Genomic DNA, 24,923 nt, shown 5'->3' with positions numbered 1-24,923 from the left:
TAGTAAGAGTCAGTTCCATGAGAACAGACACTTATAATCAACAGATCAAAGAAATCACAAGGGAAATTAGAAACTACTTCAAGATGAATGAAAATGGATACACAGCATACCAAAACTTTATGGAATGTAGCGAAAGCACTACTTAGAAATTTATAGCTGTAAATAACAAAATTTTAAAAAGACTCAAATCAATAAGCTAACCTACCCTAAAACATTGGAAAAAGAACAACACTAGACTAAATCTAAAACAAGCAGAAGGAAATAATGAGGAGTAGAGCAGAGATTAAGGAAATAAAAAATAGGAAAACAGTAGAAAAAATTGGCGAAACCCAAAGTTGGTTCTTTGAACAGAGAAACAAAACTGACAAGCTAGGTAGACCGACCAAGCAACAAAAGAGAAGATGCAAATAACTAAAATCAGAAGTGAAAGTAGGGACATCACTACTGACCTTACAGAAATATAAAGGGTCGTGAAGGCATACTTTAAACAATTGTATGCCACTAAAGTAGATAGTGTTGATGAAGTAGACAAATTTCTGGAAACACACAAATTACTGAAACTGAATTAAGAAGAAATAGGAACTCTGAGTAGACCTGTAACAACTAAGGAGATTAAAGTAGTTTAAAACAAACAAACAAACAAAGAACAAACCCTGGTGCCCTCATTGGTAAATTCTGCCAAAAATTTAGAGAATAATTAATACCAATTCTTCATGAATTTTCCAAAAAAGCATAAGATGAGGAAACACTTCTCAGTCTATTCGATATGTTAGTATTACCTTGATACCAAAATCAGGCAAAGACGTCACAAGAAAACCAAGCTATAAACAGTATTTCTTATTAATATAGATGCGAAAATCCTCAACAAAATACTAGCAGACTCAATCCAGCAATATGAAGAAGTACCATGAATAAGTGAGATTTATCCCTGGACTGCAGGACTGACTTAACATTCAAAAAATCAATTAATGAAATATATCATATTAATAGAATAGGTGACAAAAACCACATGATCATCTTAGTAGACACAGAAAAGCCATTGGACAAAGTCCAACCCTTTCGTGATAAAACACTCAACAAAATAGAAATAGAAGGAAACTTCCTTAGCCTGATAAAGGACATCCCCTGTGCGGTTGCATAGCTAATGTCATACATGACAAAGACTGAATACTTTCCGCCTAATAACCAGAATAAGACAAGGATGTCTACTCTCATCACTTCTTTTTTTTTTTAAGATTTTATTTATTTGACAGTGCAAGAGAGGGAGAAAAAGCACAAGTAGAGGGGAGCAGCAGAGGGAGAGGGAGAAGCAGACTTCCTGCTGAGCAGGGAGCCTGACACAGGGCTTGATCCAGGACACTAACATCATTACCTGAGCTGCAGGCAGATGCTTAACCACCTGAGCCACCCAGGTGCCCCTACTCTCACCACTTCTATTCGTTGTAGTGGAGGTTCAAGCCAGAGCAATTGGCAAGAAGTTGTAGATACCCTCCAGATTGGAAAGGAAGAAGTACAACTGCCTCTGCAAATGACATAGTCTTATATAGAGAAAGCCATAAGAATTCTACTAAAAAGCTATTAGAATTTGTAAGCTACAGCTGGGTTATTGGATACAAGATCAGTATACACTTGACCCTTGAAAAATGCAGGAGTTGCATGAGTCCACTTATTCATGGATTTTTTTCATAAAACGGTACTGTTTTCTTATGATTTTCTTAACATTTCCTTTTCTCTGGCTTACTTTATTATAAGAATATAGTGTATAATACATACAACATGCAAAATATAGGTTGTTGATGTTATAGGTATAGCTTCTGGTCAGTAGTGGGTTGTTAGTAGTTAAGTTTTCAGGGAGTCAAAAGGTTTTTTTTTTTAATCAGGTTTTTAGAAATGTTTAAGTCAGAGGCGCCTGGGTGGCTCATTCAGTTAAATGTCTGACTCTTGATTTTGGCTCTGATGATGGTTTCAGGGTCGTGAGATCCAGGCCCTCATTGGGCTCCATTCTGGGAGTAGAGACTGTTTGGGATTCTCTCTCCCTCTCCTTTGGCCCCTCCCCCCAGCAAAGAAAGTTATAATCAGGTTTTTGACTGCAAAGGGAGTTGGTGCAGCTAACACTCATGTTGTTTAAGGGCCAACTGCACAAAATCAGTAGTATTTCTATATATTCACAATGAACAGTAAAAATGAAATTAAGGAAATTGTTCCAGTTACAGTAGCATCAAAAAGAAAAGATACCTTGAAATATTAAATCTTCTCATAAAGGAACATACAACTTCATCATTATACCAAGTCTTAACTTCATACTCCTGACTGTAAAAGTTCCATAGTTTTCTCATTTCCTGCGAAGACGATTATTGGAGAATTAAAAACATTATTTTTTCTAATTGTGGTATGGACCTTTTCCAATTCATATTTCAATTTGTAATTTATGGTATGTAGGAAAGCTATTGATTGGCATTTATTTGGCAAATGGCCACCTTTTCACTCATTAAGTTGTTTTGTTTTGTTTTTTTAAAGATTTTATTTATTTATTTGTCAGAGAGAGAGAGAGTGAGCACAGGCAGACAGAGTGGCAGGCAGGAGAAGCAGGCTCCCTGCCAAGCAGGATTGGGATTCGATCCCAGGACACTGGAATCATGACCTGAGCCGAAGGCAGCTGCTTAACCAACTGAGCCACCCAGGCATCCCTCACTCATTAAGTTTTCATAGTTTTTCAGTTAAGTCTTTTGGATTTTGTCTGAAGACAGCTATCAACTATTTTTTCTCTTCCAGTTTTTATGGTTATACTCTGTTTTCTCTTGCTTTATTAAATTACACATCCAGAGCAGTGTTAAATCGCTCTGATAGTGAACATCATCTCTCTCTAGTGATAGTACTCCTCAGTACTGCTTGTTTTTGATTACTGGTTTGCAATAGATATGAATATGATCTTGAAGGCATGTTCTTTATTAAGTCTTTGTTATTGGGACTACATGTTGAGCTTTATTAACCTTTTCAGTACCTTTCTTTTATCCTCCAGTATTGGCCAGTATTCCTGTGGCCAATCCTCATGCTTCTGGAGTAAAACCTACATGGACATACTTTGTTAGTCTTATTGTATTCCCTGCACTTGGTTTTTATTTAATTGGTGTAAAATATACCTAACATAAAATATACCATTAAATGTATAATTCAGTGGTATTAAATACATTCACATATTGTTACATCACTACTATCCATTTCCAGAATTTTTCCATCATCTCAAACAGAAGCTTTATTAAATATTAGCTCCTCCTTTCCACCCCACACCCCGCCTAGCCTCTGGTAAACGTATTCTACTTTCTATCTTTATGAATTTGACTATTTTAGGTACCTCATATAAGTGGAATTACAGAATATTTATCCTTTTGTTATTTATTTATTTGACAGAGATCACAAGTAGGCAAGAGTGGCAAGCGGGGCGGTGGGGGGCAGCCTCCCTGCTGAGCTGAGAGCCCAATATGGGGCTCAATCCCAGGACCCTGGGATCATGACCTGAGCTGAAAGTATTCTACTTTCTATCTTTATGAATTTGACTATTTTAGGTACCTCATATAAGTGGAATTACAGAATATTTATCCTTTTGTTATTTATTTATTTGACAGAGATCACAAGTAGGCAAGAGTGGCAAGCGGGGCGGTGGGGGGCAGCCTCCCTGCTGAGCTGAGAGCCCAATATGGGGCTCAATCCCAGGACCCTGGGATCATGACCTGAGCTGAAAGCAGAGGCTTTAACCCACTGAGCCACCCAGGTGCCCCTATATATCTTTTTTGATGAAATGTCTGTTTAGGTCTCTTGCTCTTTTTTTTTTTTTTTTCCCAATTTATTTATTTATTTATTTATTTGACAGAGAGGTCACAAGTAGGCAGAGAGATGGCAGAGAGAGAGGGAGAAACAGGCTCCCCACTGAGCAGAGAGCCCGATGCGGGGCTCGATCCCAGGACCCTGAGATCATGACCTGAGCTGAAGGCAGAGGCCTAAACCACTGAGCCACCCAGGCGCCCCCTCTTGCTCTTTTTTAAATTGGGTTGTTTTCTCATTGTTGAGTTTTAAGAGTCCTTTGTCTATTTTAGACAATAGTCCTTTATCAGATATGTCTTTTGCAAGTATTTTCTCCCAACCTATGGCTTCTCTTCCCATTCTCTCTCTCTCTTTTTAAGATTTTATTCACTTGAGAGAGAGAGAGCATGAGCAGGTGGGGAAGGGGCTGAGGGACAGGAAGAAGCAGACTCCCCACTGAGCAGGGAGCAAGATGTGGGGCTCACTCCTAGTACCCTGACATTATGACCTAAGTCAAAGGCAGATGCTTAACCGACTGAGCCACCCAGGTGATTCTCTTCTCATTCTCTTAATGCTATCTTTGGCAGAGCAGAAGCTGTTAATTTTAATAAAAAAGTCTAACTTATCAATTATTTCTTTGGTGGACTGTACCTTTGATGTGGTATCTAACAAGTCATCACCCTGCCCAAAATCACCTACGTTTTCTTCTGCCATCTTATAGGAGTTATATAGCTTCACATTGTACGTTTAGCTCTCTGGGCCATTATGAATTCATTTCTGTGAGGGGTGTGAGTCTGTGTCTGGATTCATTTTTTTGCATGTGGATGTCTAGTTATTACAGCACCATCTGTAATATGGTGCAGACTCTTTTTTTCCCATTGTATTACTTTTACACTTTTGTCAGAGATCAGTTAACTATATTTATGTGGCTCTATTTCTGGGGCTCACTGCTGTGTTCCATTGATCTGTTTGTATGTTCTTTCAGCAGTACCACACTGGAACTGGCTCATTGTCAACCTGCAGCCTCCCTATATCTCGCTGTGGGTTCCGGGCTTTCTTCCCCAGACTCCTTGGCCTTTCCTTGGCCCTTCTCTACCACTCCCTCTCATTGAGGTACAGGTTTTGGTCCCTCTCACATCCTTACCAACCAGTTCAGCCATGGATTCTTTGGGATCTACTGTAGGAGGCAACAGGAAGTTGTAAATTACACAAAATGTCCTTTTCTAGAATAAATTGTTAAAATGTCTCTTGTCAGAAAATGTCTGAAGATCTAATATCATTTAAGAGAAAATCTCAGACTGCATGTTGAGTGCTCTCATTTGGGCTTCTTTTCCAGAAGGAAAGACCAGGTTGAAGGTAGATAGGATGCTCAGTGGGCCTGGAGGAATGTGGGTACAGAGGTCACCTTGGCCAGCCTCCACACACTATGCTAGGCTTCTTGTCCGGAAGCAAGTTACTGAACTCCTTAGAATTTGCTGTATGCTCTGTGAAAATTAGGCTAATATATACTTGAACAGATTGAGATAACATGAAATCCAGTAAATTGGTCAGATTTATTAATGATTACTTATATTTTACTTTGTTTTTTAGATTTTTTTTTACTTTTTCCCATTATGTTGCTTTTGTTTTGTTTTGTTTTTTACATTTTTTTCAAAATAATTATCGATTCATAGGAATTGCACAGAAATATACAGTAATGTCCAGTGTTCCCAACCCCCAACCTCCTTCAGTTTGAGGTAACATCCAACACAACTATAGTACAAAATCAGCCCTAGGAGATTGCCACTGATGCAATCCTTAGAGCTTATTCAGATTCCATGAGTTAAAAATACACTCATTGTGTGTGTGTATGTGTGTGTGTGTGTAATTCTGTGCAGTCTCATTACACGTGTTGCATCGTGGAACCACTACCACATGAAGGTGCTCACCTGTACCACCCCTGCCAGGCTCCTTCGTGCTATCCTGTTATCACCACACCCATCTCCTCCCTCCCATCCCTAAACTGGGGCAACCACTAATCTCGTCTCCATCTCTATCACTTTGTCACTTCAAGAACATTTTTATAGACGGACTTACACAGTATGTGACCTTTTGGGATTGATTGACTTTTAAAACTCAGTATAATTCCCACATTCATCCAAGTTGTTTCACAATCAGTAATTCATTATTTTTTTATTGCTGAGTAGTGTTCCATGGCCAGTATGGACAGTTTATCCACTCACTTCTTTTTTTTTTTTTTTTTTTTCAGGATTTTATTTATTTGACAGAGCGAGAGAGACAGCAAGAGAGGGAACACAAGCGGGGGAGAGGAGGAGGGAGAAGCAGCCTTCCCAATGAGCAGGGAGCCGAAGCAGGACTCGATCCCAGGACACTGAGATCATGACCTGACCCAAAGGCAGACGCTTAACGATTGAGCCACTCAGGCGCCCAATCCACTCACCTCTTGAAAGGCGTCTGAGTTGGAGCTATTCTCAATAGAGCTGCTGTAGACATTAATGTACAAGTTCCTGCATGAAAATAAGTTCATTTCTCTTGAATACATGTCCAAGAATGCAGCTGATAGGCTGTAGCCTAAGTCCATTCATTGTATTTATTTTTCAGTTCTTTTCTATTTCTTGGCAAGTGATTGTGGTTATCTGTTTATGGTACTGATAATATGAGTAACATTTAAAGACAAGCACACTGAGCCATTGTGCAGCCTATGGCCACAGTTGTTCCTCACTGTGTGGGTATGTGCGGTGTGGGAAAAGGTGGGCCTCTGATTACTCCAGGTCGCAAGCAGGTGCTAAATGGAGGTGACACTTTACTCAGCTGTGTGGGAAATATTCATTCTTACTAGTAATCAGGAACAAGGATTGCTTCTAGCAGGGAGTAACTACATTAATAACAACACTACCAGCAATAAGTGAGGTTTGCAACTAAAGGAATTTCTGAGAAAATGAATGAAATTGTCACAAGAAGTAGGTAATAATTACTTAAGAAGAAATGAAGAAAATGATATATTTTTCCAGATGTTGTTTATATCCTCCTTCTCTCTTGTTTTTTCTTTGTAAATTCTTTTAACTTTATAAGGAGCAGACAGTTTCTGTCTTACATACACGATTTCAAAATATGAGGAAGATGAAAAGCCACTGTCTGTGGAGGAAGCAGCACCCTGAAATAGCACAGAAAAGACAATGCTGGTTTTACTAATGAACAGGAATACTTTTTAGATGAAATGATATATCAAAGCAGAAGTCTGTTGCTGTCCTGGCCATCCTGTTGGGCTTCTTCCACTCAGCATAGGTTTTTTCTTTTTTAAATTTAATTTTATTTTTTAATGTACTCCCCTGTGGGGCTCGAACTCATGACCCCGAGATCAGGAGTCTTATGTTCTTTTTACTGAGCCAGCCAGGCACCCCTCACTCAGCATAGTTATTTGGAAGTTCATCCACATGGTTGCATGTATCCATAGCCGGCTCCTTTTTCTTGCTGTGTGGTAGTCTGTTCTAAGGACAAATTATGGTTTACTTATCCATTCACCTGTTGATAGACGTTTGTATTATCTCAGTGGCTATTTTGAATAAAACTTTTGTGGGTTTTTTTTTACTTTGTTTTTTAATTTTTATTTGTTTATTTATTTGAAAGCATGAACATGAGGGGGGGTGCACAGGGAGAGGGAAAGAGAGAACCCCAAACAGACTCCACACTGAGCACAGAGCCCGATGTAGGGCTCAATCCCATGACCTCCAAGGTCAGGACTTGAGCCAAAACCAGGAGTCAGATGCCCACTGACTGAACCACCCAGGTGCCCCCCAGGAATGTTTTTCATTAAGTCTCTGTGTGGACATATGCTTTCCTTGCTCTGAGGACATAAAATATCAAGCAGCTTGAATACCTTACAATGGCCAGATTTATGCAGGTTCTGGAGGGTGAGTGACTAGATTGTGCAAGGGACATAGGAATGGCCAATGTGGCCAGAGCAGAGGACCCAAGCTTGAGCTTTCCATCTGGCGTTTGATGGTTGTGCATTTTTTGATTGCGGACTATTTTCTTTCTTGGGGCCTCTCCATTTTCTCTTAGAATGAAGTCCCGAATTCTTCCTGGCCTCTTTGGAGCTCTCACATTGTGCCCAGCCTTCCCTTTCAGGCCCATTACTATGCCCAGTCCCTGCTCTTTCCCTTAATGAGAATAAGAAGATGGTGATGACAGCTTAGTTATATTGTGGACCCGGAACTCATGTGTGCAGTCTATATGCATTACTGCGTGTAATCCTTCCAGGAGCCCCAGAAAGGAAGTACCACTTTTATGCCCTCGGTGCAGGGAAGAAACCACAGCTCAGAGAGTTTAAGTGACTTGTCCAGGATTGCACAGCTAGTTAAGTGGTAGGTTGGATATTGGACTAGATCATCTGACTTCAGGGCCAGCACCCTTAACCACAGTGTTGTATACCCTTCGTCACTGGAAGGGCAGATTGTGCATGGAGTTTAAGATACCATTTTAAACTGTTCTTCCACATCATCTAGTTAACTCCTATATTCCTAACTTAGTGTTTTGTCCCAGTGGCCCCTTCCCTGGCAGCCCAGACTGGTTCAGATCACCTTGCATGCATCCTCCCTCAGAGCTCTGTGTCTGCCCTACTGAGCTGGGAGCACGGCATGGATGCAGATGCCTTCCTTTGCTTCCCTTAGTGCCTGCTGCCCAAAGAGTGCTAGCTAGCATTGAGTAAACCAGGTGAATGAATGAATTAATTACACCGTCAGATATCCATGTTTGTCATCAACTTTGTTGAGGTATTATTTACACATACAAATGTGTAACCACAATCCAGGTGAAATTATCTTGATTACTCTGAAAGTTTTCTGTGCTCCTTGCAATCTCCCTCTATCCCCAGCCACCACTATTCTGTTTGTCTGTCCCTGTGGTTTTCTCTTCTAGAATTTTAGATAAACTGAATCATACAGTACATAGTCTTCTATGTCTGTCTTATTTAGCAGAATGCTTTTGGGATGCATCCATATTATTGTATATGTCAGCATTCCAGGTATATATTTAAAACTGCCTTAAATAGTTATTTTGGAAATAGTGCAGAAATACTTAGCCTCACTCAGGTTTAGGCTTGGTTCATAGAGCAGCGGTTCCCAAGGGTGCTCCCTAAGATCCTTGCAGAGTGTGTTCAAGGTCAAAATGATTTTCGTAATAACCCAAAGATATAATTTGCCTTTTTTCCTCATTCTCTCAGAGTTTTCCAGATGCTACCAGACATGTGGTATCGCAACAGTTTGGTAGCACAAAGATGGTAATCCATCTGTGTTCTGTTAAGCTGCCTGGCTTAAAGAAATTTGTAAAAATGTTAATGCCTCTCTTGTCACTAAAAGTTTTTGTATTGGAAAATATAGTCACTTTTTAAATAACAAATGTTAATTATATTAACATTTAATGGCTTTCTTGTTATTATTAGATAAATGAGTAAATATTTTTAAATTTTGTTTTAATTTCTTACATGACGAATTGTCGTAAACATAAGCCACGTTAACAGAAGCTCTTTGGGGTCTTCTGTTTTCTAGTTGTAGAGAAACCCTTAGTCCAAGAAGTTTAGAATCTTCTGGACTAGGAATATTTTTGGAAAGTCATCAGGAATAGGATGAGAAAGTCTTTTTCCTGGGTGGGCTTAGAAGAGGGTTTGGAGACCTGGCCTGCATTGCCTGGAGAAGGGGCCTCCCTCCGGTGGTGCCAGATGGAATGTGGGCTGGAATGCAGGGACAGGCAGTGTCAGTTAGTCTCCTTGTCAGCCCCCTGCTCACTCCCCAGACCCGGTTGGGCAGGTTCTTTTGATGTTTCAGCCTCCCACAAGGAGCCTGCGGGCAGCCCATGCCTGTGGCTGGCTTGCAAGACAGAGATCATGAGGCCTAGAGCCAGCCACTTTCCCGAGATGAAGCTGCTGTTACTCTCTGATGTCAGGTTTGGCACTTGCTGAGGAGCTGATTGAGGTCTATGCTGTGTTCTGATCACAGGGCGAGCATAGGATATCATCAGGACAGTCCACTAGCTTTCAGGAGAAGCTGTGTACTCTCCCCCTGCACCTGCAATAGAGTTCTAAGCTCAGATTGAAAGACTGTCTAAAATAATTATTTTAACAGAAGCAAGTGGGAGGCTAGTCTTATTACTGGCCCAATTATTGTGGGGAAAGGGACATGTGAATTTTGGTTACCAATTTTGATAATGCTATTATTAATAAATGGGAGCAAAATTGTACCTCCAGTCTTTGATGTGTTAATTGATCTTCTCTTGCAGGCGAAAGGGACTGTGGTTCCGACTGAGGAAGATACTTCTCTGTATTCTGGGGTTGTATGTTGCCATTCCATTTCTCATCAAACTATGTCCTGGGATACAGGCCAAACTGATTTTCTTGAATTTCGGTAAGTACCATGTGCCCACTTTGCCTTGAATTTTAGTGAGAGTTCGTTTGCGTGATGATTTACGTGTTTTTATATCTACCACCCAGATCAAGAAATAGAGCATTTCTCTTATCCAGGAAGTTCCCTGTGTCCGTTCCCCGTTACAGGCTGCTGCAGGGACTGCATTGCCCTCCGGGGCTAACAGTTGTGTGCAAAGGTAACGCCTGCTTGGTGGGGGTCCTCCTTTAGTGGCAGTGGGTGAGGATGTTAACAGTGTTGTGTTGGAGGACCTCTGCCCTTGTGCCATCTAGGAGGCTCACTGTCCTTGGAAAAGTTGATCCCTGAAAGGTGACCACCTTAAACAAAAATAATTAGGACTATTTTCTTTAAAAAAAAAAAAAAATCAATCCAACATGCTTTGGTTTCTATGGAATTATATACTGACTCTATAGGTGTTGTAGTCTCCCTGAGTTCATTTAGACCTTGTGTGTTCCAAAGGTGGTTTGTTTTGGGGTTTTTTTTCCATGCTGTGTATTTACTTTTGTGCAAGTGGGAGGAGAAAGGTCCAGAAGTCTCAAGCTTAGGAAGTAGAAGGCAGAGGGTTCACAGGTACATAACTGTTGGGAATAATCCTCTTAAGGAGCATCATTTTATACCTACAAGATGAGGCGAGGAGGGAAGAGGCTGGGTCTTCGAGTGTTAGGGTTTGAAGATAGAACATGGTGCTTGGCACACAGCAGGTACTCCATAAGCGATGGCCTTCAGCTTGGTGTGCAGGTATGGGCAGCATCTGAACCAGTCAAGGTGGGCTCTGTGCATTTTTTTAGCTGTTGGTTTGCAAAGAGTAGGTTTGGACCTTATCTATTTGGAAGGAGAGATTTGAAAACTGGGGCTGATGCTGTGGGAAGAGGCAGCAGGGTTGCTGGTAGAGAGGAGGGAGGAGGAAGGAAGAGCATGAAGATGAGGGGAGGACAGACAGGAGGTGCTGAGATGGCTCACGTGTGTCTGTGGCCTGGGACAAGCAGGGTGAGGAGTGGTACTGGGGCCAGGTGTGTCAAGGCTCCAGAACCCTCTTCTGTGTGCTCCAGGCTCTGAAGGTGCCTGGGCATGCGAGTTCAGGTTCATGAAGTCTACAGTGGACTTAATCACAGAAACTAGGAAGTCACTGGCCAAAAAGGGCATTTCTGCTCTAAAGAGGAACAGTAGGATGAGGAAGAGAATTAGTAAGGTCAATGTTTAATACTTTGTAAATCTGAAGTAAGTTTTTTCCTTTGGTGTCTTAAAATGTGTGAAATATTTGTAGTATACCAAGAGGCATTTGATTTTCCTAATGGAAACGTAGCTGAACTTTGAGGAATTTACCTTACGTTTTTGTCAGCGTGAGAGGCACAAACTTAAAAGGAACTAACAACATAATAAAATCAAGGGAGTTTTGATTTTCTGACTTTAACCTTTAAGTGTCCATGGTCAGTCCAGCACAGAAGGGAGTTTGGGTTTAAATATAAACACGAAGCTACCGGGTTGTAGATACCCTGATGGCAGACATTAGGATGGACCCTGAATGACTTTTCCAACTCTATAGGCCTCTAAGGTGCCTTGGGCAGGTGCCTTTGCCCTATGGTGGGGTCCCAGCAAATATTTGAATTGAATTGCTTTTCTTCAGATCAGTTCTTTTGGGCTACTTTAGACACAGCCCACAAATGTTCCTCAGTTGGTTTCCTCATGAAATGGTAGGGTGTTGCACAGGAGCAGAACTTTGGGTTCTCTTAGCCCAGGCCCTTGCACACCCACAAGGAGATGCCAGTCGCTCACCCTTTTTCCACATGTCCACTGTGTGGCAGTGGGATCGCCTCCTGTAGCCGTTTTTAAAGGAGATTGTCTGGTTAACTATCTGTGCTGCCTGCCCTGTGGAGGAACGGGGGGCAGGTTCAGCCCATGGGGCTGGAGGGCCAGTGTGTTGGGATAGCACCTCCATTTTTGTCTCCTCAGAATGTGAGTCTTGATCCTGTAGATTTCCATTTGGACTCTAAAGGAAGTCTAAACAGTCTTTTGGGCCTCAGAACATAATAAAAAAATACATTCTCAAGTTTACACCAAATCTATCTGAAATCACATTCATACATCAGATAAATAAGCTATAGAAAAAGCATAGCCCATGTGATTTAAGGCATTATTCTACTTTAAAAATATTTTCATAAACAAAAACTACTTGAGCTTTCCAAAAACAGAAGATGAATGGAAAATCCCTGAATGGCAGTGAAGAAGTAAATGAAAGTCATTCTGAGGAAAGTGTTAATGTTGTTGCTTATCTGTCCATTTCCTGCTGGTTCCTTTTGTCTGAGTCTCTAGACATAGACATGAGTATATGCACTCTTCACTACTCGGGTTCGAAAGTGAGATTCCAGTGTCAGTGATGTTGGGTGATACCCAGTATTTTGTGGTCTTGAAGTTGAGATGACTTTTGTTGTTGTTGAATTGAAGTATAGTTGGCAAACTGTAGGATATTAATTTTAGGGGTGCAACACAGGTTTGACAGTTGTTTGCATTACTCAGTGCTCATTGCTGTAAGTGTGGTCACCGTCAGTCAGCCTGCTGACTTACTACAATAGTGTCGACTGTATTCCCTCTGCTGTACTTCTCATCTCCATGATGTGTGTATTTAACTGGAAGCTGGTGCCTTTTCTTTTTTTTTCTTTTTTTAAAAAATATTTTATTTATTTGACAGAGAGAAATCACAACTAGGCAGAGAAGCAGGCAGAAAGAGAGGAGGAAGCAGGCTCCCTGTGGAGCAGAGAGCCCGATGTGGGACTCGATCCCAGGACCCTGGGATCATGACCTGAGCCGAAGGCAGAGACTTTAACCCACTGAGCCACCCAGGCACCCCAGCTTGTGCCTTTTCATCTCCTTCCCCTATTTTGCCCATCTCCCCACCCCCTCCCCCTCTGGCAAGCACCAATTTGTTCTCTGTATTTGTGGGTCTGTTTCAGGTTTTTGTTTGTTTCAGTTTGCTTGTATCTTTGTTTTGTTTTTTAGATGCCACATGTAAGTGAAATCCTATGGTATTTGTCTTTCTCTGTCTGACTTATTTCACTTAGCATACATAATGCCCTTTAGGCCTACCCACATTGTCCCAAATGGCAAGATCTCATCCTTTTTTAATGGCTGAGTAATGAAACCTAGATAGATATCTTCTCTGCAGTTCTTTGCCCTCGGATCTAGAACCGTCTCTTGGTGAGAAGGAATGTTTCAGTGCAGAGGCCTGCACAGAACTGCTCCTCTCTCCACATTACCTTGGGCCTTTTTTGGGAAATAGGATAGATATATGAATTATGTATTTGTTTTTAAAGCGGAAAACCAGCCAGTCCTCTTCAACATTCTCCAGGATATTAATCCTTATGCATCCTCTTTCTCCTTTCTCTTAGCAGTCCCTTTTAACCCTTGATATCTTTCTTTCTTTCCTTTGAAATTTTTTTGTTTTTTTGACATACAGTATTACATTAGTTTCAAATACGTAACATCGTGGTGAGGCTATGCTCACCAGGAGTGTAGCCAGCATCTCTTACCATAAATGTGATTACAGTATCATTGACTATATTCCTCATGCCTTGCCTTTCATCCCTGTCACTTACTCATTCCAGATTTGGGCATCTGTACTTCCCACTTCCCTTCCTCTATTTTGCCCATCCTCCCATGCCTCTCCCCTCTGGCAATCATCAGCTTGTTCTCTGTTTACAAACAGATCAGGTCTGATTCTGCTTTTTGATTGTTTATTCATTTGTTTTTTGTTTTAGATTCCACATATGAGTGAAATCATATTTGTCTTTTTCTGTCTGACTTGTTTAACTTAGCATTATACCCTCTAGGTCCATCTATGTTGTCACAAAAGGCAAGGTATTGTCCTTTTTTATGGTTTTGTAATAATCGTGTGTGTGTGTGTGTGTGTGTGTGTGTGTGTACTACATTGTTCCTATCCATTTGTCTATCCATGGACACTTGGGTTTCTTCCGTATCTTGGCTATGGTAAATGATGCAGTAAATATGGGTGTGCATGTATCCTTCCAAATTAGTGTTTTCATTTTCTTTCTATTTTAATTTTTTAAAATATTTTATTTATTTATTTGACAGAGAGAGACTGAGAGAGGGATCACAAACAGGGCGGATGGGGGAAGGAGAAGCAGGCTTCCCACTAAGCAGGGAGCCCCACACAGGCTTGATCCCAGGATCCGGGCATCATGACCTGAGCTGAAGGCAGACACTTAATGCCTGAGCCACCCAGCTGCCCCAGTGTTTTCATTTTCTTTGGGTAAATATCTGGTAGTGGAATTATTGGATCATAACAGTATTTTTCTTTTTAATTTTTTGAGGAATTTCCCGACTGTTTTCCTTTCTTACCCCTTTTCTCTTATGGAAGCTCCCACAGCCCCCATAACAGTGTTAGAATTTGATACAACCCAGAGCCCTCTGCCCACCCCCTCTTATTGGCACCACGCCTCTTTCAGTGCTTCAGTTGACTGGGATGAGAGGTGGCCCAACATTTAAAATCCTCAGGCAGTTAGAAGTGTCCATTATGGCCAAGTAGCTGTAGCCTCTCACCCTGTTACGTATTTTGCAGATGGGCTAAAAGAGGGATGATAGACTAGGTCATTTTCCATTCAGTTGTATACTCACTGATTTATTCACTGACCACTGTTTGTGCAGGATCCTCTCTAAATCATGCCTGTTGGTATGTGGTTGCCAATATATGACAGTGCGGTCAGAGGGTGAATAATGAAAAATGGAAGGACAGGAAGCCAGAGATGGGATTAAAGCAGCTGGATGTGTCTTGCAGGCCTATGGGGACAGCAGCATGTGTATTGGGTTTCCGGTTGTACACTTAAGCTGTATGTGAGGCCGAACTTGTAGCGCTAGCAGTGAGGGGCTGGGTCACTGTCCCAGATGCCTCACTCCTGCCCCTGCTGTGTGCCCTGTGGGCTGCCTATGGGCCCTGTGCTGTGTCCTTGCTCCAGCCCTGAGGGTCATGGGGCCAAGGGATAACAGAAGTCAGGAGGCCCTGGTACCCAGCTGTGCCAGGCCAGCAGGAGTGATGTGTGTTCTGGCCTGGGCATGTCCTGCCACCCTCCTCCTGCACCCCTTGACCCTGTCTCTTTGTGGCATTTTGCTTACTCAGACTGGTAGTTACCAGTGGTTCCTCTGGCTACTCCTCTCAAGCTGCCTAACCCCTTGGACTGACCATGGACCTCACTCTCCGGCAGGGCCCAGGGGAAGGGAGGCACATGGGTGGCATCTGCTGGACTCAGTACATTCACTGCCTTCTTTTTCATGGTTATTTCTACAACAGAAGTAAGAGTGGACTGGAAGAGAAGTTTTGTGGAGTGAGGTCCTCCTGGAGGAGCATCTGGCTTCTTAGTTTCTAGATTTCTCAGGCCTGGAAGCTTTTGGGATTAGCTGCTAATCCTCATCAAACTCTTTTCACAGGTAGGGGGTTCTCTAGGAGCTGTGGGGTCATGTGGAAGTAGCTTGGCCACCTTCTCTCCCAACACAGAACCTGCTGAGGCCTGAGAGCTGAACCAGTGGAAGCCAAGTGCCCTCAGCCCTTGATGACACCCCCTTTCTGTTTGGCATGGGCGCTGGGGGTGGATAATTCCAGTCTCAGGAGCAGAATTAAGGGAATCTGGTGTATGGTTGAACAGTGGGCATGGAGTTGGGTTTTTTAGAGTTTTGTTGACGAAGTCATTTCACTTCACAGTTGTCAGTGGGCACATGAAGCTGCAGCCGTCAGTTCCCGCAGCATGGGACACTGTCCCAGAACGGCGACTGCAGGACTAGGTACCCACATCTGAAACAGCACGGAAAACAGAGGCCCTTGCCAGCCTTCTCTCTGGTCAGGAGCCTTCTCTGAGTCCCATTGCCAGAGTAAAATCTGACCTCCATAGCATGACTGCCCTGGCCCCCGGGAGCAGCTGTAACAAATACCACAAACTGCATGGCTTAAAACAACAAAAATTTTTCTCTCCTGCTTCTAGAGCCTGGAATCCTGAAATCAAGGTCTCAGCAGGCCTACGCTCCCTGAAACTCTGGGCATGGTCCTTCCTGGCCTCTCTGGGCCTCTGGTGGTGGCCAGGGGTCTGTGGTGTCCCTCAGCCTGTAGCTGCACAACTCCGGCCTCTGCCTCTGTCGTCTGCTGCAGCTGTCTCCTCCCAGTGTCTTTCCATTGTCTCCCTCTGCCCTTGTCTGTGTCTGTGTCCAAGTTTTCCCTTTTGATAGGGACTCCAGGTCTACTGGATTGAAGTCCACTGTATGACCTCACTTTAGCTTGATTATCTCTGTGCACACCCTATTTCCTTTTTTTTTTTCCTTTTTTATTTATAAGTTGTTTTTTTTTTTTATTTGTTTATTTACAGCATAACAATGTTCATTGTTTTGGCATCACACCCAGTGCTCCATGCAGTACATGCCCTCCCTATTACCCACCACCTTGTTCCTCAACCTCCCACCCCCCCGCCCCTTCAAAACCCTCTGGTTGTTTTTCAGAGTCCATAGTCTCTCATGGTTCATCTCCCCTTCCAGTTTCCCTCAACTCCCTCTCCTCTCCATCTCCCCATGTCCTCCATGATATCTGTTATGCTCCACAAATAAGTGAGACCATATGATACTTGACTCTCTCTGCTTGACTTATTTCGCTCAGCATAATCTCTTCCAGTCCTGTCCATGTTGCTACAAAAGGTGGGTATTCATCCTTTCTGATGGAGGCATAATACTCCATTGTGTATATGGCCCACATCTTCCTTATCCATTCATCCGTTGAAGGGCATCTTGGTTCTTTCCACAGTTTGGCGACCGTAGCCATTGCTGCAATAAACATTGGGGTACAGATGGCCCTTCTTTTCACTACATCTGTATCTTTGGGGTAAATACCCAGTAGTGCAATTGCAGGGTCATAGGGAAGCTCTAGTCTTAATTTCTTGAGGAATCTCCACACTGTTCTCCAAAGTGGCTGCACTAACTTGCATTCCCACCAACAGTGGAAGAGGGTTCCCCTTTCTCCACATCCTCTCCAACACACGTTGTTTCCTGTCTTGCTAATTTTGGCCATTCGCACACCCTATTTCCAAATAAGGTCACATATGATGGGCTGGGGGTTGGGACATCAGTGTATCTTTCAGTGTATCCTGAAAAGGACATGAGGGCCAGTTAGTATTAGAGCCATTCACCTTTCTTCCTTCGTGTTTGATTAGTCAAGGGTGCGGGCTGTGGGGTCAGGCTGCCTGGGTGCAAGTCCCAGGTCTGTGGGACTCTAGCAAGGTAAAACTCCCTAGCTTGCTAGAACAAGAGCTCTGAAGTGGAAGCGGTGGGGTGCACATCACAGGAGGCCCTGCAGGAGGGTGCGCACGTGCGGGTCTGGCATGGCGAGAGCACCAGGACGTGCGGTGTCACCTCCTTTGATGGCCCTTTTTCTTTTGAGAGAAAGTCATAAAGTCTAAAATATTTAGCCCCCGCCCCCTTGGGGAAGGGGTGGATTAAGAAGCTGAAGGTACAAATGGCAGCCCTCTTGGGAGGATTTATCTCCTTGCATGGTCTGAAATGCTCAGGGAATTTCTGGGGAAGGAGCATGAGTGGGTATTTCATTTCTTCAGCAAACGTGTAGTGAGCTGCAGTGGGCATTGGAGGAGTGAGAGCTAAATGTGCAGGTGTGTGGCAGGAGAGTGCTCAGGTGGAGAGGACAGCAAGTGCAAAGGCCTCGAGGGAGGAGATCAAAGGCCGTGTCTTAGGAACAGGACGGTAGTAGGAGATGAGCACGTTTGGCTTTTGTGCCATGTAGATATGTACGATTATGTAATGAAACTGCTCTCTTCACCAAAGGAATCTGTACGGTGTTGTGTGACTCCCTCATTACAAGGTGGGATTGGTTAGAGGCCAGGACCATCCTGCTGTTTGTCACTACCCTCTTTGGGAGTTGCCATTTGATAAAGTGAGTAAATCTCACCTCAAGGCTCTTAGGTTTTGGGTTTTTTTTTTTTAGATTTTTATTTATTTATTTATTTATTTGACAGAGGGAGAGAGAGAGCGCGCGGACAAATAGGCAGAGAGGCAGGCAGAGAGGTGGGGGTGAAGCAAGCTCCCTGCTGAGCAAAGAGCCCGATTCAGAACTCGATCCCGGGATCCTGAGATCATAATCTGAGCTGAAGGCAGAGGCTTAACCCACTGAGCCACTCAGGCACTCCAGGTTTTTGGTTTTGGGGTTTTTTTTTAACGTTTTTTGATCTTTGGGGTACCTGGGTGGCTCAGTCGATTGAGCATCCAACTCTTGGTTTCAGTTCAAGCCATGATCTCAGGGACATGAGATCGAGCCCTGTGCTTGGCTCCACACTGGGCTTGGAGCCTGTTTAAGATTCTCTCTCTCCCTCTCCCCTCCCCTGCATCCTGTTTGCATGCTAGCTCTCTCTCTCTCTCAAAAAAATTTTTTTAACTTTTGACTAAACATAGCTTTAAACATTATGCTCACCACAAGCAGTAGAAGTGCAACAGTATATAAAGGAAATATCCCTCACCTGCCCATGCATGCCTGCATGTGTGTGTGTGCACACACTCACTTTGGTAACAGCCTGGCTTATGTCTTCCTTTATTTCTTTCTGAGTCCCATATGGGTTACGATGTTGAGTACGTTTGCTTGTTTTCACTGTAACTTTTGGACTGTGCAGCATATGTGGCGATCTCATTCCTTCTCTGTTCTTCTACCTATAGTTCATGGACATTCCTCCATGGCGGTGGGTCTCTGTTGGTCTCCAGCTAATGGTCCCTAGATTTTCCATAGTGTGGGCACGTTATAGAATTCTGCTCTGTTGGCAGGTGACCTATTATATGTAGACCTCCTGTTGCACGGTTCCATTTGGTGTCACTCAACTCTAGATGGGCTCTGTGGATTCCCTGCACCTGGACCTCATCTTTTGCTGTCCTGTCTGCATGAAGTGAGAACACTAGAAACTTCAGGACCCCACTAACCAACTCACACCTGCATTCACTTGGTTACTGAGCCCTGTGGCCTTGGCTCCAGAACGCCACCCATCTGTCACCTTTCCCACTGTTCCTCCTCCCCACAACCACCCAGGTTCCAACTTCATCTGTCGCTTAGCCAGAGCTGGCTGGCCTCCCCATCTCCAGCCTCTCTCATGGCCAGGATGTCCCTCAGGTCCCTCAGGGATCTTTTCTTCCCTCACTTGTGCCTTCTCAGGGGGTCCATCTGTACTCAGACCTCGTCCTTGCTAGAGGATGTGCAGGTGTGCCCACAGCGTTCCAGCGCTTGCTCACCCAGCTCTGCATCTGAGGCCGGAAGGCCCTGCATACCTGGCAATCTTGGATTGGAAAAGACTTGGCACTTCCTGAGAGCTTCGCCTCTGCTGTGTGCACATGTGTACATGTGTGTGTCCATCTGCCCCACTAATCCTGGTTTCCATCTCTTTCTCCTCCACAGTGAGGGTTCCCTATTTCATTGACTTGAAAAAACCGCAGGATCAAGGTTTGAATCACACGTGTAATTACTACCTCGAGCCAGAGGAAGACGTGACCATTGGAGTCTGGTGAGTGCCCAGCAGTATGACCAGTGTTGTCCAAGATCATCACTTGTTTTTATCCTCCCGCTCTCCGTTTCCAAAACAGAGATGTTGGCTAAATTTGATCCTAATGGAGCACAATGAGATGGCACCAAATCTGTTCTTAGGTTTTCAAGCACCGATGGCTTTAAACCAGGCTGTTTGTGGAAGGGAGCCTTATTTCCAGGGGGAAAAAAGAGTATGAGCATAGAAGCGCAAGCACAAATTTGAGTACACCCTTTCTTCTCAGAGAAGGGGATGTTTAGACATTGAAAACAGCTGGATTTCTTTCATAAGCAGTGCTTCTAGCCACTGATGTGTTTGCGCTCTTCTTGTATTGACTTTTTTGAGCCACAAATTTAAATTGGACTTAATTAAACTCTATGACTTCTTTCTGTCTCCTTAGAATATGTTTTTTTCCTTTTCCCTATGGACGAGTTGGTGTTTCTGAAAACTAAATTAAAATTGACCAACTTTTCTGTGCCATTTTCTTTCTTCCCTCAGAAGCAGCTTGGCATCATTACCCCTTTGTGTAGCTAGGTTTCTCTTTCAGCAGCCATGATGTCTCTCTGCCCTCGCAGAAAACTGCTGTGTATGTGAGATGCTTCTAAACAAAATGCTGTGAGTGGCTTCCCAGTGTGGGCTGTGAGGAGGTTCAGCCGTATCTAATGGTCCTGGGTAGAGAACATAAAATGGGAAGGGAGATTATTGTTCTAGGAGTTAATGCTGGGACTAGGCTTTTGTTATTTCTGGTTTAATTTAATCTTATATTTACTGACCAGTATGTGTGCATGGGACACTTTGTTCTTGTGTCCTCAGTCAGAAGCTTGATGTGTTTTGCTCAGAGCTGTTTGGCAGGGAATTGGTCGGCCCTCCTGCCAATTAGTGTGGTCTATGCTTTGAGACACTGACGGGGTTGTTAGTAGGGTCCTCTTTTTTGGGTAGTGGTTAGGATGGTCTATTGTGGGAGGAATGTTTATGGTGCTGATACTTAGGCTGACAGCTCCCGCAGCCATCACCCATGAAGATTGCCCTTAGTGGCAGCAATGGCGAGACTCAAGTTAGTGACAGCCAGGCTGTGTGCTGCTGGGCTGCGGCTGGCCTACCCAGGTCTGCTCCCTGTACTGTTGTGAGGACGCTGTGGGCCCTGAGGCAGCGGTAGGCCTTGTTCTTCACACCCTCTCTGTGGGTGTAATCTCTCAATCTGGCAGGGGGCAGGAGAGCCCTGGGAATAGGGTCCCTCTCCTGGCTAGGAGCTTCCCGGGCCCTTCTTAAGAGTACCAGGTTTGGGGCAGGCTGGCTCCTTGATGTAATCAGCATCAGGACCTTTAAAATGTGCCTTTTGGTCCCATGGGTTTATAATTGTCAAAGAGTGATCTTTATGGTCAGAACCACCCAAAATGCGATCCTCTGGAACGGGTTAAAGAAACATTAGAAGTGAAATGCTGAGGGGCACCTGGGGGCTCAGTTGGTAAGTATCCGACTGTTGAATTCAGCTCAGGTTGTGATCTCAGGGTTATGAGATCGAGCCCTATGTCACGCTCCGCACTGGGTGTGGAGTCTGCTTAAGATTCTCTCTCTACCCCTCCCTCCTCTACCTTCTAAAAAAAAAAAGAAGTGATAAAACTGAAACTTAGGAGTTAGGAAATTTAAAAATGGCTATTTAATATTTTCAAGCATTCTTGCTAATAAATGTGAATATGTTTTATAGAAAAACCTTATTCATTCAAACCCTCCCCAGCAATTAACAGTATTTGATGTGGATGGACTTCACATTAACTGGAGCATCTCCCTGAGGGAGAGTTCTGGCCAGAGAGACTGAGTGCACTTGCCTGGCCAGCTGTGGGATGAACTGGGCTGACACCAATCCATCCATGCAGCATGTTGGCTTGTAGCGTCTCCCCCTCCAGAGATGGGTCTGCTCCCAGGTGCCTTGTGAGCAGGCTCTAGAAACGGTGCTGTAAGGATGTCCAGCTTCTGGTCCAGCTTGTAAAGATCAGTGTCACTTAATTATCACCTCTGACACCATGAACTCTTTTAAGTACGTTGTGAGTTAACTTGTTTACAGGTTAGACTGGATAGTCTAAGATGGCAGAAGACATAGTTTGGTCTGGTCCCAGGGATTCAACTAGATAGCTCTCAAATCATTCTGAACACCTGCAAACTCAGCCAGAGATCTAAGAAAAGAATAGCTGCAACTCTACAAATAGAAAAGTGACCACTTTTTGCAAGGGTGTGGAGAAGTGAGTCCAAGATGATATATGGGAAGGTAAACCGTGGGCAGAGGGAGCCCCTGTAAGCCAGCTACTGGAGTGATAGAGCAGCAGAACACAAAATTGGAACTTTTAGAAGGCTGCTTCGGTAAGGGACATACCTGCCTGACAGGTGCTCGGATCAGATGGCAAAGTGGGAAGGAATCCTACGTGGGACAGTGTGGTCTCAGGATCCTCGGGGTCACAGGAAGACTGAGGATGCCTCTGTGTGGCAGAGTTCCCAGACATCAGAGAGGGGAAGCTGGTTGCCATCAGTGAGCCCAGGAGTAGGCTTTCAGCTCAGGGTTGCCTATCCCATGAACTGTGGCATGGTTGGGCGACTGCTCTCCAAGCAGGGGCCACAAAAGTGGCAGAGCCGTGGAGAGACCCTCTTTCTCCTTCTACGGAGGAGAAGCGCCAGTGCACTCCACAGGAGTCTGCAGGGTTTGGAGACTCCAAATGGGGTCGCATGCCTGAGATAGAAACACTTGGTCACAGGGTAGATGAGCACATAGTGTGAACCGAGACCCCAGAGACAGGAGTGACTGACTGCTTTTCCCTGAGAGCGGACTGAGGAGGTGGGCCCTGTGGCCCAGAGACTGAGAGGCTGCCATTTTCATTCTCCTCCTCTAAAACTGCGCAGGAATCCTTCAGGGAACAAAAGCCACACTGAGCAATCAGAGCAGATTACTTAGCCTGGCCCCTGGCAAGGGCAGTGCAATTCTGCCCAGGGGCAAAGACACCTGAGAATCTGCACAACAGTCCCCTCCCCCAGAAGACCAGCAAGGACACCTGGCTAGGACCCAAGTTTACCGATCACACAGAACTTCAAAACTCCAGTGCTACTGGAAAATAGTATATAGAATTCGTGGTTTTTGCCCCATGATTCTTTAGTCTTTCAGTATTATTTTTCTCCTCTTTCCTTTTCAACCTCTTTCTTACTTTATCAACTCTTTTTAAATCCTTTTGTTTTCATTTTTATAGTTACAGTCTATTCTTTTGTTATATTTTATTTTTGTATATATATATAAGTTTCTCTTTACAATTTTGGGATGCAGTTTCTTCTAACCAACAGTCCAAAATACACCCAGAATCTAGTGTATGGCTCTGTTCTCTTCACTGTCTAACTGTATTCTCTCTTTTTTTCTTGTTTTTTTTTTTTTAATTTTTAAAGTCTTTTTAATTTTCAGTTATAGTTATGTTCTGTTCTTTCATTGTATTTAATTTTATTTTTGTACATATATGTTTTTCTTCTTTTACAATTTTGGGATCTAATTTTCTAACAAACAGACCAAAATACAAACAGGATCCACTCTATTGGTCTCTTCTGATCACATGTCTGAGTATATTCTCTCCCCCCCGCCCCATTTTTGGGTCTTTTCTTATTCGTAGTGTATATTTCTCTGAGTTTGTGTTGCCATTTTAGTGTTTTGCTCTCTCGTTCATCTGTTCTTCTCTGGAGAGAATGACAAGACAAAAAACTCACCTAAAAAAGAACAAGAGGCCATACTGACTGCCAGGGTCCTAATCAGTATGGATGTAAGTGAGGTGTCAGGACTAGAGTTCAGAATAACAATTATAAAGATATTAGCTAGGGTTGAAAAAAAGCATAGAAGACACTAGAAAATCCCTTTCTGGAGAAATAAAAGAGCTAAAATCTAATCAAGTCAAAATCAAAAGGTTATGAATGAGATGCAATAAAAAATGGAGTCTCTGTCAGGATAAATGAGGCAGTAGAGAGAAATAGTGATATAGAAGACAAAATGATGGAAAATAAAGAAGCTGAGAAAGAGAGATAAACAACTACTGGACCATGAGAAGAGAATTTGAAAGATAAGTGATACCATAAAATGAAACAATTTTAGAATAATCGGGATCCCAGAAGAAGAGGAAAAGGAGGGGCAGAAAGTATACTGGAGCAAATTATAGCAGAGAACTTCCCTAACGTGGGGAAGGAAACAAGCATCCAAGTCCAGGAGGCACAGAGAACCTCCCCTCAAAAATCAATAAAAATAGGATAACAACCCGACATATAATAGTGAAACTTGCAAATCTCAAAGACAAAATCCTGAAGGCAGCTCAGGGTAATAAGTCCATAACCTATAAGGGTAGAAACATTAGACTTCCAGCAAACCTATCCACAGAGACCTGGCAGTCCAGAAAGGACTGGCATGATCTATTCAGCATGCTAAATGAGAAGAATATGGAGCTGAGACTATTTTATCCAACTAGGATGTCATTCAAAAGAGGAGAGATAAAGAGCTTCCAGGATAAACAAACAGAAACTAAAAGAATTTGTGACACTAAGCCACCCTAGCAAGAAATATTAAAAGGGATCCTTTAAGTGAAGAGAGAGCCCAAAAGTAATGAACAGAGACAATATACAGAAAGAGTGAATTTACAGGTAATAAAAAGCCACTAAATTCATAACTTTCAGTAATTTCTCTGAATATAAATGGGCTAATTACCCAAATCAAAAGAAACAGTGTCATATTCGATAAAGAAGCAACCCGTCCATATGCTGTTTGCAAGAGATTCATTTTAGGCCCACAGGCACCTCCAGCTTGAAAGTGAGGGGGTGGAAAACCATTTATCATGCTAATAAACATAAAAAAAAAACAAACTGGGGTGGCAATCTTTATGTCAGACAAATTAGATTTTAAGCCAAAGGATGTAATAAGAGATGAGGAAGGACACTATATCATAATTAAAGGTTCTATACAGTGAGAAGATCTAACAGTTGTAAACATTTATACCCTGACACAGGACCAGCCAATTATATAAACCAATTAATAACAAAATTAGACTAACACATTTATAATAATATAATAATAGTAAAGGACTTTATTATTTTTCAAGAGAATTTGTTTATTTATTTGACAGAGAGAGAGAACACAGGGAGGCGGAGC

At 43.1% G+C, this 24,923-nt stretch overlaps 1 protein-coding gene across 2 annotated transcripts in view; it reads left to right on the top strand.

The window, feature by feature from the left end:
- ABHD12 (abhydrolase domain containing 12, lysophospholipase) overlaps positions 1-24,923 on the top strand; it is a 95,636-nt gene that overhangs the window by 48,131 nt on the left and 22,582 nt on the right. For both annotated transcript variants that reach the window (XM_045979460.1, XM_045979459.1), the window contains exons 2-3: positions 10,072-10,196; positions 19,645-19,750. In XM_045979460.1, coding sequence (XP_045835416.1) covers positions 10,072-10,196; positions 19,645-19,750 — 231 coding nt within the window. The remainder of the gene's footprint in view (positions 1-10,071; positions 10,197-19,644; positions 19,751-24,923) is intronic.

The sequence above is a fragment of the Meles meles genome, chromosome 15 (assembly GCF_922984935.1).
Source record: "Meles meles chromosome 15, mMelMel3.1 paternal haplotype, whole genome shotgun sequence".
Taxonomy (NCBI): domain Eukaryota; kingdom Metazoa; phylum Chordata; class Mammalia; order Carnivora; family Mustelidae; genus Meles; species Meles meles.
This window is presented reverse-complemented; position numbering and strand designations above follow the sequence as displayed.